Raw genomic sequence first — 17,781 nt, forward strand, 5'->3', positions numbered from 1 at the left:
AGAGTCACTCAAAGTGAAGAGGATTTGATAAGTCACACAGAACATAGTAATTAACGCTGAAGCATAGTGAAAAAGGGGCTTACATAATTATATTTATTAATTAATTCTATTATATGTTAATTGCTGTAGTCTGGACTTCACTGCCTGTAATTTCCTTGTTTTAATGAAATGAGCATCAATCTGTGTGTATGCGTTGTGCGTGTGTGCGCTTGAGTCACACAACAACGTCCTTGACAGCCGTCTGGTTGAAGAGGCGCTCATTAATTCCTGTGGCGTTTGGATAAATAAATGAGATTCTGTTTCCTCCCTTTTTAATGCTTCCTGCTTCATCCAGCCTCCTAATCAAGCCTCCATTACCAGGCGAGCTCTCCGGCCTGATCAAAAGAGGCCGCCCGCTTTCATTTGGCCATGATCGCTAAGTGTGATTCTATGCGTTCTACTGTTAAATTAATTCAGAATAAGCTATTTGTATGCTCAAAAGGATCTTATGCTGTTTTCTTGTTGGTCGAGTCCACAGCTAGAGAGCTTTTTTACGACAGAAGGACACACTCCTGCTCTTCTGCACACATCTTCAGGGATGTAAACACTGGAGTTTTGTTGATTTGGTTTTGAAGAGAAGTTTTCTTTTCTCCTCTTCTGTTTGACACTCTGGAGCCCAGTGGAGTCGGGCTTTTCACTAGTTTTTGTAACCAGGAAATTGGATTTGTGTTAGTGTGTGTATGTGTGCTCCTCTGAAGATGATTACACTGCTACACTAGAGGCTTTTCACTGTAATACTAGAATTAAGATGAGGAGCAGGTGCATTATCTCAAATCCGGGGTGCAAGACAAAGATGTTTGGGTGTTTTACGGATAAGACTGAGTTATGTCCTTGAAACTTGTACCACTTGTAGTAATCGTATGAGTCACTATCCTCTTTTCTACTGTGGAGCCAAACTGTTCTGAGCACGCTTACACACCATGCCCAGTCGAGGTGGATGATACAGACAAGTTAAAACAAGTTAACACGTCCTCTACAGATAATTTGCTCATTTACTCTTAATATATTGGAAATGCAACCATCCAAGCGTTGGCCCTGTCATCAGGAGATCGCAAGCTCGATCCCTGGTGATGCTACAGCCATCCATGGCCGGGAGTCCAAGAAAGCACAATTGGCCTCGCTCTCTGGGTGGGTAGGGTGCCCTTCGCCCTCCTAGCGCCAGTGGTATCGTGTGATTGGGGGAGTCCTAACTATTGGGTGAAATTGCAAATGACTAAATTGGGGAGAAAATTGGGAAAAAAAATGTGACCTGTGTAAAATTTATGAAAGACTTTATATTTTATGTCTTATTTTTTTCCAAAATGTTAAACTCAAAAAACGCAAATAAACAGAAATTGTGCACTAAAATTTGCAAATGCCATATATAAGTTTGTGCCAACTTTTTACTTAGAAAATAAACAAAACTACTTATGCCACATCAACCCTGGTGCATAATGCAACTGTTGGCCCTACAGTGGACAAGAGAGTACTGTGAAAAGAAGAAATGTCCAGCTGCAGACCCAATGCCCATTTCTACCTGTCTGTCTCCTCAGGTGTCTCGGCTACTGATCCTGGGTGGGGCGAGCGTATGTTACCGCACAGAGGTGCTCAACAGCGCCCCCGTGCTGTGTGTACAGTCTCACTTGGGGCACCTGGAGATGGTGGCCCTGCTGCTGGAGTTTGGGGCACCCTTGGAAGGGGTATCTGAGAACGGTATGACGTCGCTGTGTTACGCCGCAGCAGCTGGACACTTAGGGGTGGTCACCTTGCTCTGCAGGAAAGGGGCAAAGGTCAGTGAGCATGTCTGGTCTACCCACTACATACTACCCACCATACATCACCATTACTTTATCAGCAATGTAGAAATTATTGTCCTAGAGTGACCTCTACCGTGATTTGGCCAACTTGACCCTTTTATTATGTTCTTCAACAATGCAACATTTGATTATCATAATTTAATTTCTAACTTACAGAAGTAATATACTTTAAAAGTAGAATTGTGGCCCAAAACTAGTTTAATAGGTTATTTATTGTCTTAAACAGTATTCTGTAATGCAGCATTATATCCTTCAGCATCATCAGAATTTTTTATTGTTTTCATTTTCTCATTTATCATAGTTCTCTCACTATAATACCCAGCATGCGTTAGGCAAATATATCGTAAGGCATTCCATTCATCATTACATCATCACGATTGTATGGCTGCCATAAGATATGCACATAACTTGACTAAATGCACCCCAACTTTATTTAATCTGACAAAACTGTGTGTGTGTTTATCAGGTGGATCATGTTGATAAGAGTGGTCAGTGTGCAGTGGTGCATGCTGCTCTGAGAGGTCATGGAGAGATACTACAGTATCTGCTGGAGCAGAACTGGAGCTCCGACAGCAGCCTCAAGAACAAAGTACTGCAGCAGGCGCTCATCGCCGGCTCCAGTATGGGACATCTACAGGTAACATATTCACACAACATTGCTCAGTATGGAACTCACAAAGACGAGTGTCCACATTTGAGTAGTCCACACAGACATGTGTCACCATAAACACTGAGTGGAAAAAAACCAATAAACCCACTACATCATATTATTGGATACTGCATGTCTACCAAATTTAAGATCCAATAATATAGTAAACTCCTGTTCTCTTCAGAGAAAGATCATAGTCATCCTTGTTGCTGCTGCCTGAATCCCGGCTACCAGTTACCCGTTGCCATGCCATCTGGCTACTAACTAGAGCTTAGGCTACGTTCACATTACCAGGCTGAAGTGGCACAAATCCGATTTTTTGCCCTAATGTGACTCAGATGTGATATTTTCAGGGATCTTTTCAAATCCGACCTGAACCACTTTCAAATGTGGCCCTAGATCGGATACATGTCTGATTTGTGGCCATGTGACCTTAATGTGACACATTAGATCAGAATCCATGTGCTTTTTTTCCACTGTGCATGTGCCATCATTCAGCGTTACCATGGCAGCAGCGCCAACAGACATTAAAGCCTGTAAACGGTGGAAAAGCAGCTCATCTCACCTTTTTCTCCTTCGTCTCGCTCTAATAATGAAGCTGAGAGCTGATCAGAGTTAATTATCTTCTCAGCGAAGCTCGTTCTGCTCATTAGTTTGTGCTGATGATGCTCGTGACTCATTCACGTGACGTTACTGAGTAGGATGTGCGCATGAGGGTCATTTCAGGATGCCGGTTCGCTCACAATAATGACAGATTTAAATCACTTACCTAAACGACTGTGAACCATCATGTCAGAGAGATCGGATTTTAGCAAAAAATCGGATTTGAGCAACGAGGCTTGTAATGTGAACGTAGCCTTAAATCCGGTCTGTAACACTGAACGGGACTCAAATATAGCCTGATAACACTCAGTCTCACTCAACCTGACCCACAGCACTAACTTTTGAATGCAAACTTGACTGTAGCCTTCTGTCCTAATCCAACACCACAAACCAAAGACAGAATAAAACCCCTATTAATAATGAGTGTTATCAGATTACTAATAAACAAAATATAAATGAAATATAAATATAAATATAAAAATGAAAGTAGTAATAAAAATAATTATCAGATATCCAAAACGAAGTTTAAACCACACTTTAGCAGATATATTCATATTTAATGCCTTCAAACAACATTCCAAAAGTTTTCAACCTGGACAGACTTTACATAATGAATTGTTTTAGCTCTGGCTTTGTGGGCCTCACTGCCAAAATACGAGTGACTCCAGCTTGGCAGATTAAAAACGGTTTAAGGCAATAAAAGTAGGGAGGTAGAATAAAGTAGAATAAATAAAGAATAAATAAAGTGGGGTAAATTCAGTCCAGATGGTAGAAGGACAATGAGAACCCCTGAAGTTAATTTGAACTGTAATGTACCTTCTCAGGTTGTGAAGGACTTGCTGGCTCTGAATAAGGACGAGCTCGTCGTGCAGATCGATGGCCATGACACTCTGTGGGGAGAGACTGGTGCGTTTTACTCTGGCGCTAATAAATGTTGTCCTAGTTTTCTGTCATATTGAAGGACAATCTATGAACTGTAGTGATAACTTGAATTGATTTCACCAGCCACTTTATTAGAGTGGTTAGAGTTAAGAGAGGTTTAAGTTTAATGTTCTCCATTATTATGTTTTCTTAGCTCTGACTGCTGCTGCTGGGCGGGGCAAGCAGGAGGCATGTGTGTTCCTGCTGGAGCAGGGAGCCGTGGTTACACAGCCGAACCGAAGGGGTGTGGCCCCCATTTTCAGCGCTGTGAGACATGGGCACACACAGGTGGGATTCTCTCTCTCTTACCTGCAACCAAGGAGGTTTCATACCTCTTAATGTTGATATATACACCGATCAGGCATAAAATTATGAGCACCTCCTTGTTTCTACGCTCATTGTCCATTTTATCAGCTCCACTTACTATATAGGTGCACTTTGTAGTTCTACAGTTACAGACTGTAGTCCATCTGTTTCTCTGATACTCTGATACAAACTGTGCAGGTGGACTGACAAGGTAGGAGTGTCTAATAGAGTGGACAGTGAGTGGACACAGTGTTTGTAAAAACTCCAGGAGCACTGCTGTGTCTGATCCACTCGTACCAGCACAACACACACTAACACACTGCCTCCACGTCAGTGTTACTGCAGTGCTGAGAATGATCCACCACCCAAATAGTACCTGCTCTGTGAGGGTCCATGGGGGTCCTGACCACTGAAGAACAGGGTAAAAGGGGGCTAACAAAGTATCAGAGAAACAGATGGACTACAGTCTGTAACTGTAGAACTACAAAGTGCACCTATATAGTAAGTGGAGCTGATAAAATGGACAATGAGCGTAGAAACAAGGAATAATGTTATCATAATGTTATGCATGATCAGGGTATTACATCACACATGCAATGCAACTTTTTGTTCTGTACCTTTTTAACTGAAACAACTGAAAATGTTTGATTTGAAAAAAATTAAGATAAAACCACTTTCATACTTCCTTCTTTTTCTCCCTCTCTCCCTCTGCCGCTCAGGTAACAGAGCTTCTGCTGCAGCATGGTGCTGAGGTGAACACCTGTGACAAACATGGGCGCTCTCTGTTGATGGTGGCGGCCAGCGAGGGCCACCTGACCACTGTAGACTTCCTCCTCTCCCATGGTGAGTCATCTGACCACAGGGCAGCTTCCTCTAACCTTTAACCTGAAGGTCTAACATGTTATTCCACATATCCACATTTCCATCAGTTTCACAGCTGAAGTGAACCTTTGTGTGTGTGTGTGCTGCAGGAGCGAGCGTAACAGCCGTGGATAAGGAGGGCTTGACTCCGCTGAGCTGGGCATGTCTGAAGGGCCAGAAGAGTGTGGTGGAGTTCCTGGTAGACAGAGGAGCACAGATTGATCACACAGATAAGAACGGGCGCACCCCTCTGGATCTGGCTGCTTTCTATGGAGATGCTGACATAGTGCGTGGATTATAACTCTTTTAATATAACTGTGTAGATATGCAGACAATATAAACTGTGTTTGTGGAACGTAACTGTAGTGAATGGTCTTTTAGGAGGTTCTTCTTATGCCTCAGATGACGTTTAATGTTTGTATTACCCTGTTTACACCTGGTTGTTTCATGTCTCGACTTTAAGGATTATACAAAGATAGGGATCGTCCTCGTCAGAAATGCAGGTGTAAACCAGTTTAAAACTGATTGCTTGAGCCGTGTCAGGAAGTGTAAAATGTGCTTCTACCCAAGCCACAAACCCCTCCCACAGCATGCATCCATGACCATGAGGACTAATAAGAAAGGCTTAACAGACCAGCATGGTTGTCCCCCATGCAAACTACAGAACATAGAAAAACTGAAATAATTTTTGTTGTAAATTAAACTTTCTCTAAAATTAAAATTTCAGCTAAAACTTAGAAAATATTAATATATCTATTATAATCATAGCGAATAAATAACGGGCAGCACGGTGGTGCAGTGGGTAACGCTGTTGCCTCACAGCGAGAATAGCCTGGGTTCGATTCCCGGCCGGGCGACCAGGGTCATTTCTGTGTGGAGTTTGCCTGTTCTCCCCGTGTCTGCGTGGGTTTCTTCCGGGTACTCCGGTTTCCTCCCACAGTCCAAAAACATGCAGTTAAGCTAAGTATGTTCAAATGACTGATACCCCAAATGTCATGAAGAAAAAAGAAACCCTCTTCCACCAGAAGGCTGTCGTTGATTGGTCAGAAGCTCTGAGGAAGGTTAAATTCAAGTTGCCTTGGTCTTGTACTCCCCGTAGTTAGATAGAAAATCGAACTAAACTTAAAGTTAGCCGGCTAAGCAGGAAGTCCTGCTTTGTGAGACAGGCCCCTGGTAAACGGGGTCTGTGTGTGAGGGTGGATGGCACTAGTATAAAAATGTGTATTATATAATGGAGCTATGTGTAGTAATTAGCACATATGTGACTGTTGTACATTGAGACTGAGTGGTATTGTACACTACTGCAGCATTTCTGTCTCTCAGGCTCTTTACTCAATGACAAGGGAGCTTGAGTCAAGCATATGGATGGCTGTGTGTATGTGTGCCTGTGTTTGGTCTTGTTTACCACCTCCTTTTATTTCTTGCATCCCAGGTGCATTGTCTGCTAGACTGCGGGGCTGTAATCATGCATATGGGCCATAGTGTGTACATGTCTGATACAGACCCTGAGTACTTATCTCCTCTGCTGCAGGTGCATTATTTGGTGGAGCGTGGCGCCGTGATCGAGCACATGGACTACAGCGGCATGCGGCCGCTGGACCGCGCCATCGGCAGCCGCAACACCTCTGTGGTGGTCACCCTGCTGAAGAAAGGGGCCAAGCTGGGTGAGTAGCTCTGCAGGAACATCACGGCACACATTTGCGCGCCTCTCCCCTGGGCCTTCCCCCTGAGTCGTCCTGCCAAATCTAGAACACCCGCAGCAGCTTCTCAGGAGGGGCCTGGCCATTCTAAATCCAGAACGTGGCCGACTCTTTCCGCTTTTTTCCCCCGCCTTTCTCTCCGAGCGTGAAAGCGCAGAGCTCTGTTCCTCTGCTGAGTCCTAAATGCAACAGAAACCAGGCCATATTTTCACTTGAGCCTGAGCATGCTGTGCTGAGCCACTAGAACCCCTATAAGTGGGACGCCGGTGATGTATGTGACTGTCACTTCTGCCGTGCGTTGCACCAGGCCCAGAGTTATATAGCGAAATCCTCTCAGTACTAACCCAAAGTCACAGAGTGTGAACTGCTTGAGAGAGCCTGTTGACCTGCCTTTGACTGAAGTGATTGACTGTAGTTACTGTACACAGCTGCAGGTTTTCTTTCAGCCAAATCAGACCCACTGTCCTCGGCTTAGTGCCTGTTGATCTGCCTTTAACCAGACTCATCAACAGTCAGTACAAACTGTATATAGCTGCGGATTTTCTTCAAGGTTTTTTATGCACATAGCTAATTCACAATTATAAATAATAAAACTGAATCCTAATTATGTATAAAAAGTAAATCACAGTCAGATCTTAGCCGTGTCATCTTAGGAATATTTTTAAGAAAAATCCCATGGATGTTTCACGAATCAAAAGACGTACATTGCAGAGGCCCATACTGGGCAGCAAGTTGTCCAGAGGCTTGCACGTCTGTTTTTAATAAAGCATAATGAATAATCAGAAGTTCCTGCTCTTGCCTTGATCATAAACCCATTTGGATCTTCAAAAGAGTAAATATAGTGGTGGTAGGCCAGTGGTTACATCATGGTTCTGTGCCTGGAGGTCATGAGTTCACTCTCAGATGTAACTAAGCTGCACCCAGCTTTCTGACCAAAGCACATAACCCACATTCTTACTAGGAGATGTCTTGGCAAATGACATTTGTGAGTCATACTAGATAAAAGCTAAATAATTAATAAACAAGCCAATCAAAATGAATGTGGATCACACATATTTCTCTTGGTTGTCTTCGCAGTGTGCCATGCTTGTTGTGCTGAATTGGCTGCTGTCACAGTTTTTTTTTATGTCATTGTGAGGCTCCTACAACAGATTGATTTGTTACACCTCCTTGGTGTATCCAGGCCTTGCTCACGGCAATGACTTACCCTGGTTAAAGTTCTTTTAAAGTCTTTTCAGTGCAGAAATGTGTGCTAAGCACTGCATGGATAGTCAGAGCTAATCTAGCCTCATTTTCCAAGGTTTTTCATGCTGGCTGGAATCAAGACTAGCGTCCACCGACCGCTAAACCACTGAAAAACAACCACACCGCCCCATGTTCTAAATTAGCATTAGCTGAGCTCCAGTTAGCCACTGGATACCAGGAAAAGTAGAGGTTGGGTAGCTTTTTTCCTAATACTGCATGCTTCATACCTTCAACCAAACTTTTTTTCCCCCTTTCCTCTTCAGCTCAAATAATATTACAGGGCAGCTTAAAAGACCTAGTTTCTGTTTATAGATCTGAAGCTTTCTTCCAAACCAGCGCTGTGTTCACTGTTTGAAGGAGGCTGCCAATAAAGTTTTTCAGTCCTTTTTTCCTGAAAGATGCATTCAGTCCTCTCTCATTCGGGGTTTGGTGACTTTGCAGTGTGTTCACTTTTATGCTAGTGATTTCTGAATATAAAGAGGCATCACAAGTGGAATCTGCTTTAAGAAGCTCCAACAGGTTTCGGTCAGTTTAGAATCAGATGGCAACAAAACACACAGAAACTGCCCTGTACAGCTTGTATGGTCCAAATCTCTTCCTGTGTGTTCTGCGTTTTTCTTCATTTCTCACTCATCACTTCTCTGTCTCTCTTTCTCTTTCCTGTCTTCACTATCCTGCTGCTAAAGGCTACAGAACATCCCCCTATGATCGATCAGGTACAAGCTTTAGGTAACTCTCTTGAGCCAATCATGTTCGTAGTCCAGGAGGAAGATGAGGAGGTGAGTGGGAGGCTAACAGCTTTGTCATGCTCCGTTTCTGCCGCAGGTAACGCTGCCTGGGCCATGGCCACATCCAAACCAGACATTCTCATCATACTGCTGCAGAAGCTGATGGAAGAGGGCAACCTGTTGTATAAGGTCAGTTAGTTACTATTGCTGTATATCTTCAGAGAATCTGGTGGGTTTTGTCGCTCAACATAACCCAAACCTGCCACTATAACTCAGAATTACCAAACAGGCTGCTATTTCTCGCACTGTTTTGGAGGGTGTTTGTTAAAAACACACCTAGGGGAAACATAGTGGCAGTCGCACAAGGATACCACACTTTGTCTCATCGCTAACTGCTTCAAGTAAAACATTTGAATAATTTTGGAGACTTTTAGAGAGGTGTTTTTTCAACCCAGCCACTGTGTCGTGCTCCAGAATGCTCACTGCTGTCAAAGCATGCAGCTGGGCAACCGCTCACTCCTGATGAACAGCTAACATTTAGCCTAATTAAAGTATTGTTTCATATCAGACTGATTAAAACTGGTCCACGGGAGCATATACACACTGCAGAGTGGATAGCCAGTCAGAAGCAACTGACGAAATACTGACCGTTGTGGCCATCTTAGCATACAGTATACATCAGCCAGTATGTGGGCAGAGCATCTGAGGCTAAAGGTCAGCCAAGGCAGAGAGAAGATGTTCTGTGTGGGTTTGGGGCAAAGATGGTAATGGACGGTTGATGTTAGGACGCTCTGAAGAATAACCCGCTAAAAGCACTGTCCTCTGTCCCTCGCTCTCTCTCTCTTCTTAGAAAGGGAAGATGAAGGAGGCAGCTCAGAGGTACCAGTATGCACTGAGGAAGTTTCCAAGGGAAGGCTTTGGGGAGAACCTGAAGGCTTTTCGGGACCTGCGGGTGTCCCTTTATCTCAACCTGTCCCGCTGTCGCCGCAAAACCAACGTGAGTCTCCTCAAACCAGTACTTCACAAATACACTCGAATATGCACATATATCCTATCAAACACACCAGTATATATAATATTATAATATTTTAAGACATTTTCACAATACAGATCATGATATTTTATTTTTCTGAGGTTGCTACCAAATGCTAACAAAACTATGAGTAGAATCATTCAGTGTTTCACATCATCTGCATCTCTAACCAATTAAACAGGACTAAGTACGTTGTTTTGGGCACATTGTATTGTCAGATTTTTTTTATTTGGATTTCTCCTAATTTTAATTGTACCCAGTTCCATCCACTAGTTAGGACTAGGAGGGTGCTAGGAGGGTGAAGGCTAGCACAGCTTCCTCTGAGACCTGTGAAGCGCCACCGCATCTTTTCGAACTGCCGCTCACGCAACGTCATTGGACAGCTGAACGCGCTCGGAGGAAAGCGCCAACCGCCAGATCTGTTACGTCAGTTAACAGATGCCTGCGCTGACTAGCATCGTGCTGAGTGATGGGGGGAGAGGCGGGGCCATCCTACCCACCCAGAGAGAGTGAGACTAATTGTGCTCTCTTGGTTTCCTGGCCACGGTTGGCTGTAGCATCACCAGGGATCAAACTCGCAATCTCCTGATGAAAGGGCAGTTGCGCCACTTGGGAGCCCCCTGACTAAAACTCTTTTAATTAAACATGCAGTTGGTCAGTATTCTTTGAGTACTGATACTGATGGCTTTATTTCCCCCCCAAATAAAACCAGTTAAGATGCTTATATATATTTATATATATTTTTATGTTATATTTAACAACAAAAGTAAATCTGCAATAGTCTTATTGTACAAATCACAAAAAGCAGAACTTAACAATATGCATATAAACCTATTTCAGCATTGCTTTCTAAACCTAACGATGCAGCAGCTTCTCTGGCCCTGGCAAAAACTGAACGGTGCTAAATGTTGTTTCATGTCCAAAATTCAACAAAGCTGAAACTGGATTCATACGCGCCAGCTTCCTGTTTGAATCTTCTATTCCAATAATTGCTACACTGTTTAATGTGGACCAGGCAGTTCAACTAAGAAGCAGGGGAATAAATAGACAACTTCAGCTTTGTCGAATTTCTCAAGTCATTTGCCATGGGAAAAACAGTGTCGTCTGATGCAGCTGAAAGAGTGAGGCAGCGCCTCAGGTGGTTTGAGAGGGAACAGAAGCACGGCAAGCAGTCTGGTGTCCATGCCAGGCAAATGCTAACTCCAAGGGAATGTCTGTTTCATTATGTTCACAGTCTCAAAACAAAGTGGACTAAATCAGACAATGAAGTAGACAGTGGGACATGACTGAAACATCCCTGACTCCCACTCCAATTCAGCTAAAGGGTCTAACGTTAGAGCGTTTTGCACTGCTTGTATGTTGTATTATCTGTGCTTATTATACCATACCGGTATAATAGTTATGACAAAACTCATTCCTTAGGAATAATTACAACTATACTGGATAAACCACACTGTATACCGGATGAGCCCACTACTAGATGACCCCCACAATATGCCCAGAAAAGCTTAGTGTGAAATAATTTATTCTGATAACGATATACGATCATATTGCCAACCATTTTACACCAGTGTTTCTTTGTCCTTCTCCTGGGGACCAACAGCCTTGCACAGTTTCAGGAATTCACTGCCTCAGCACACCTGAGCCAACTGATTATCAAGCCCGTCGTGAGTTGGATCAGGTGTGTTGAGGCTGAAATGGCTGAAATGATGCACTGCAGTGGGTCCCCAGGAACAGGATTTAGAAACAATGCTACACACAAATAACCCACAAAGGACAGAGGTCACTGAAGATGATTAGCTTACTCAACACAGATCTCTACTAATCCAGCATGTATAAGATTATACAACATTTATTAATGTTGTGCAACGTAAAGCAGATGAATCATAATATGCTATGTGGCTAGTTATACATAATGGATCAACTACAGGTTATGATCCTCTCAGTGTTAATTATTTTATTTCAGTCCACTATTAAAAAGAGATTTGCCTCAAGCTACTAATATGACTGTTTACTGTATGAAAGAGAGAGAGAGAGATGTGTATGTGTGTTTGCTTAATTACACCGGCTTCCTCCAGCACCCGCTGGCAAGGATGCAGCAAGAGTTATAATGGCCGTTTTAATACGATATGCCGTCATTAAACATTTAAACTGCATCATTATCCCCGGCAGTTATGGTTCCTCGCTGTATTTCTGACCTCTTACTCAAGGACAGAATCCCAATAAGCAGTAAGTGCTGATCACTGATTCAGACAAAGAAAGAGAGAGTTAGGCATGGCCGAGAGAGCCAGGAGAGGGTAATGCACAGACTTACTGAAAATCCAGAGCAAAATAATGGATTATGATTACATTATCACACATTTCTATGTATTATATCGATGCAGTTACGCATTTCTAGCACAAATATTAGCTTTTGACCTTCATTAGGAAGGGAAGGAAATAAAGAAAAGCATGGTAGGTAGAGAAATGGCTGTTTCTAACATCCAACAGAGCTACTATTGGTGTGGAGAAATGTATTAATAGTTAACACTTCAGTGTCGAGCAAAAGACTTGAGTTTTTGCAAGTTTGGTTACTGAAAAAACCTCTTATTCAATAACAGACATTGTCCCTTTGTCTCTCTTTTTACACACTGCCTCCCTCTCTCTTCACCCCTCTCACTCACACTGCGTACACTCACTGCTCATGCTGTCTCTCTCCTCTCTCTCTCTGCAGGACTTTGGCATGGCGGAGGAGTTTGCTACTAAAGCTCTGGAACTGAAGCCAAAGTCATATGAAGCATTTTACGCTCGCGCTCGTGCTAAAAGAAGCAGCAGGTAAGAACCTTTACCATTTTCTTCACTGCTGCTGTACACTCAGATATACGTATAACAAACCAGTTGAATTTCATATTCTACATAATAGCATACAAGATACTGCATGTTAATATATAGTACATTGAATGTAATACTATATATAATCCTAGGGTTTCATTCACCTGATTTTTCTGTTGTGGTCACCATATTTGAGACCGAATTCTCCACGAACGTAACTAACTTGGAGGTGAAAGATGGCTAAAATTACTCTCCTTACTTTGGAAGTAAAAAACTTTACCTCGACCAAGTCAATAAAATAAGCTGTGATCCTTATACAGTTTCCCCCTAAACTCCTGGTCCCACTTTCTGGCAGAAAGATACCACATTTGTGTTTTCCTGACATTTATATTTATCTCATACTCAGCCCCTCTCCCTATTCTGGAGGGTCTCTCAAAGCATTTAAAAGCACAGAAGCCCACCGGCTCTATACGTCAGGGTGGGTATAGGATCCCATGGTGTTGCATAAAGAGGAGAAAAAACTCATCATAGGAGGGTAATGACATCAGCTAATTAACACAGAACAATGCTGGCCTTCTGCTTATGTTAATAGCCGAGAGATAAACAGTCGTCCCCCTAACGGAGCTGCAAACAGCCAGTATTACTGTATTTCTCTGTTTTTTGAGATTTAAATGATGTTTGAATGGAGAAACGTTAACATATCAGACTGAATGCCGTGGGTCGTTAATCTACGTTGTGTTTCGACAGACATGATTTTGCTAGTGCAGTTCAGAGTTCAGCTCCAGTCCTGCAACCCCTGCACTGCATAATTGTGGTTCCCCTGGTTAAAATACCTGATATTATTAGCTAATTAACCCCTTCTTGAGCTGAACGAGGCGTGAACAGCAGAGAAAAACACTAAACTATACAGTGCAGGGGCTCCAAGCCTGGACTGAAAACACTGAATTAAAGGTCTGTGTGTCTCTCATCTCTCGGCTTCTGTTGCGTCTTGCAGGTGAATCATTCACAAAAGCACAGCAAATTGAAGGCATCACAGTAGGCCAGTCACTCCCTGATTTGGTCCTCAAAACGGTGGCGACTATACAGCGTGACGTCACACAGAACGCAAGAATACATTAAATCCAACCTGTAATCAGTTACCCATTTTATCCACAAGGGGTTGGCGGGGTGGCTGCAGGTTTTCATTAAAAATGTGCATAATGTGGGGTCCCCAGGACTTAACTTGTGTACACCTATGTTTTTTTTCTTTATACAGCAGTGTTTCCTGACTTTAGTCCAGGATTACCTGGACTGTATTTTAGTGTTTTAGCTGCTCTATAACAACCATCTCAACTCCAGAAGGACTTAATTAACTGAATGGTTGAATCTGATCAGAGCAAGGAAAACACCAAAATGTTATATGATTTAGACTTGTAAATAAATGATAATTAGAAGTGTAACAATGCATCATTGTGATATTGCGATTCGAAATGTGCATTATGGAGAAAAAAGCAATTGCATTTTTTTAACATCAAAGTCTACAAATGATCAGCATAGTCGCTCACTCCAGGGCTCTCCCCAGCTCTAGTGTCCTAATTAAGTGGTGGAACATTATGATTGACATCATGTTTCTTCATTCGAATTTTGTCCAAAATGTCATGAGAATACCAAATTCTGAACCTGGTATTGTGAATCAAATTTAATTGTGGGGTGACTGTATAATTCCCCCCCTACTGATCATTCATTTTTTGTATGACCCATGAGCGTAAGGCAGGTTAAGACTGTAAAGATCACTCAAAGATCAGATTCATTTTACAATGCATGGTGTAGTAAGAGACTCATATCTGTATTTAATATGAATGAACTTGAGCACGTAAATGACCCGCATGCAAACAACGAACTCAGTAACATTGTGTGAATGAACGCAGTGCTTCATGAACAACAAACGAACTGGCAAAACAAGCTGTCAACGCGAAGATAATTTGCTCTGAACAGCTTTCAGATGTTCATTTTTAGAGCAAGACAAAGCCGAATAAAGGTCAGATCAATTCCTCTTGCGGTGTTTACTGGCGCTAACTTCAAGGTAGATCATGTTAACACTGAAAGATGGTACATGAACAGTGAACAAGAAAAAAAAAAAATACTTGAATTCCACATGGACTTGAAGGTCGCATGGACACCAATCAGATATGGTTCCAGTTTAGAACCACATCTGAAAGAGGCTCTGAATTAAAAAGATCTGGTTCGTGCCACTTCAAATTGGTTATATAAACGTAGCTTTCTTGGTGTAGCAGTGTAGAATCGAACTCTGGTCTCGGGTGGTGTTATCACTGATGCTGTCTATTTGAGTGAGTTGAAAAGAATTAAAATGCCCTCTGCTAGTGACCACACAGGGCTGCACAAGCTAAAAAGGGGGTGCTATTACCGGTTGTAACTTTTGGACCGATAATAATAATTACATTTTAACATTTAGCAACGAATAATATATTGGCCAGTAATGGTTTGTGCACTTCTATAAAATATGCATGCATACTCCAGGACCAGAGCTGGAAACCTCTGTTCTATTGTACTCAAAGTGAGAAGTGTAAATATTTATCTTTCTCTCACTCTCTGTCCCTCTCAGGCAGTTCGCAGCAGCTCTCTCTGATCTCTATGAGGCGGCACGTCTGTGTCCCAGTAACAGAGAGATCAGACGCCTGCTGGCGCGAGTGGAGGAGGAGTGCCAGCAACGTCCCGGCACTAAACATGCCCCAACACACACCTATCCCTTACAGCACGAGGACGACGAGGATGACGAAGACGAGGATGACGATGAAGAAGAAGAAGAAGAAGAAGAGGAGGAGGAGGAGGAGGAAAGCATTCGAGTGCCTGAAAAAGGCTCTGACAGCCGGGGCCTAAAGCAAGCGCAGCGAGAGGAGGAAGAAGAGGAGAGGAACACTGAAGAGCCTTCCCGTCAGGAGAAGAGGAAGGAGAACTGGCAGCAGAGCAGAACTCTGCCAGACTCTTTGGGCCTGGCTGTGCCAGACACCCAATCCACATCCCCCTCACCCTCAGGACGGGCGGCGAACAGGCGCCTCCCCTCCCGGCAGGCACAGAGCATGAAGAGCCGAGAGCACTGTGGCTCCCTACAGCCAGATATGCGCGCAGCCCAAAGTGCCGGCTCAAGCCCACGGCCCAGCCGCCATAGGCCTGCCTCGCTCCGTGCCGGGCCGTGCATCGACATCAGTCCTCTGGGCGTAGAGCATGCCATGGACAGGGCAGCCCTCGGAGGCACCAGGGAGCTGCTAAGGGACGTTCAAGGGGGCGGTGGTCACATGGGGCATGTGGAGACCATTCCCTTGGCCTCAGAGGCTGCTATAGAGTCCAGGGGAGAGTTCTGCAGGAGCAGCAGTGTACGAGTGTCCAGCTCTTCCAGTAGCTTAGCCTCCAGCGGCAACCTCTCGGATGGCGGGCGCAACCGCAGCTCCGTTGCAAATGACAACACCGCAATTACACCCGACAATGCCGCCCGTCAGTCTGAGCACAAGCCACGCCCCTTCATGGGTGTAATGGACAAGACTGCTCGCTTCCACCAGCAGCAGCAGCAGCAACAATTGCAGGGGCACCATGGCAACCAGGGTCACCACGGCAACCCGATGCACGGTTACAGCTGGCAGGCTCTTGGGACAGAGGGGCTTGTGGGCCACAACACCTGCCAAGAGCCCTTCCATAACGGGACACACCCAGGCGAGTTCCACCCGAAATCTCACACTGCCAGTTCAGGCTACAAGGACAGCAGCCCCAACTTGGCCCTCCAGCAGCACTATGGTGAGAGCAAGCACAAGCAAGCCAGCCTGGCACGGGATAACCCCATCCTCATCAGTTCCATCAAGCCTAAACGCTCCTTCATCGAGTCCAACGTGTAGCTGCCCACGCTGCTCAGCTCACCCACACAAAGCACAACTCAATTACTGACTGCTATGTTAAAATGGATGAGATTTCTGTATCAATACCAGTTACTGATCACAATTCTAGGAGACATAAAACAAAAGAAGACTGTAATTAAACTAATTAGGCTTCGCTTTGGCCTCTACGTCTTATTTACAGCATTACCTCTATGGCATAGAACCGTAGTTTTAAGACGGACTACATCCAGGATCAGCCAAGCTCGTCATGAGCTGCACTAATAGAACCTTAACCTGCACATAAAACGAGAGCAGCAACAAGATGAAGATTGTATTGGCATAACTGTAATGATTACGTTATACATTTAAGCAAAGGGTTTACTGTAGAACTCTTCTATAAGGGCAAAGGATGTCTAGCAATGACATTCGAACACTTTAAAGCCCCAATCAGGAAGTAATGACAGTGTTACGACAGCTAAACTGGCATTGACTAACAGAGAACATGGTAACTATACAGATAATAAGCTTTAGTGGAGATGTTGGTGATTACTGAAGTCCTCCGTTGTTGCAGTAATAAAAACTGCCAGTTTTTCGATTCCTGACTGAGGCTTTAAGACCGATAGTTAGTGTGTACTCAAATCTTTTGTCTGTGTGAGGGTGTGTGTTTTCTGTGTGTACGTGTGAGTGTGTATGAGAAAGAGTGTGCTGTACAGTGTATTTCCTTATAATCCTCCCTCTACCTGCTAATGTATGAATTAATTTATTTATGGCGCCTACAGCTTAGTTGATTGTTTAAAACATTCTATTTTATATATGTTATTTTTGCACAGCTATATATTATGATATATTATGAACCTTTTGAGACGGGAAGGTATGCTTTATGGAGAACTCTGGTTTACATGCATGAGAGGAATGGTTTATAAACAAAGCAATCCATTTTCAGGTTTTAGAGGGGTAGGTAAGTGTAAGAGATTATTTTATATGTATATTATTTGCAGCTGGTTCCATATATAAAGATGTTGCTGATTGTATTTCAACATTGCCATATAATGCAACAATAAAGCCCCACTTTTAAGGACGTTCATGGTCCTCGGCTACAAGTAACTACAGGACATATGGGGAAACGCGGTAAAATTCAGCTAATTAAAATTTATACTGGTTCATAAATGGTCCCACTTAGAATGTGCTAATCTTGGCCTTAAGAGCAGTTTGAATGGTGATGAGTT

At 43.5% G+C, this 17,781-nt stretch overlaps 1 protein-coding gene across 2 annotated transcripts in view; it reads left to right on the forward strand.

The window, feature by feature from the left end:
• tanc1a (tetratricopeptide repeat, ankyrin repeat and coiled-coil containing 1a) overlaps positions 1 to 17,634 on the forward strand; it is a 123,875-nt gene extending 106,241 nt beyond the window's left edge. Inside the window, exons 16-27 of one of the 2 annotated variants that reach the window (XM_036569901.1) lie at positions 1,572 to 1,808; positions 2,302 to 2,472; positions 3,912 to 3,993; positions 4,163 to 4,296; positions 5,034 to 5,157; positions 5,286 to 5,461; positions 6,707 to 6,839; positions 8,807 to 8,836; positions 8,946 to 9,037; positions 9,699 to 9,845; positions 12,595 to 12,695; positions 15,295 to 17,634. In XM_036569901.1, the coding sequence (XP_036425794.1) occupies positions 1,572 to 1,808; positions 2,302 to 2,472; positions 3,912 to 3,993; positions 4,163 to 4,296; positions 5,034 to 5,157; positions 5,286 to 5,461; positions 6,707 to 6,839; positions 8,807 to 8,836; positions 8,946 to 9,037; positions 9,699 to 9,845; positions 12,595 to 12,695; positions 15,295 to 16,576 (2,709 nt within the window). In that variant the 3' untranslated portion in view covers positions 16,577 to 17,634. The remainder of the gene's footprint in view (positions 1 to 1,571; positions 1,809 to 2,301; positions 2,473 to 3,911; positions 3,994 to 4,162; positions 4,297 to 5,033; positions 5,158 to 5,285; positions 5,462 to 6,706; positions 6,840 to 8,806; positions 8,837 to 8,945; positions 9,038 to 9,698; positions 9,846 to 12,594; positions 12,696 to 15,294) is intronic. The other variant, XM_036569903.1, reaches the window with a different exon arrangement.
• The last annotated feature ends 147 nt before the right edge of the window (positions 17,635 to 17,781 follow it).

Source organism: Colossoma macropomum, unplaced genomic scaffold, assembly GCF_904425465.1.
Source record: "Colossoma macropomum unplaced genomic scaffold, Colossoma_macropomum, whole genome shotgun sequence".
Classification (NCBI taxonomy): Eukaryota; Metazoa; Chordata; class Actinopteri; order Characiformes; family Serrasalmidae; genus Colossoma; species Colossoma macropomum.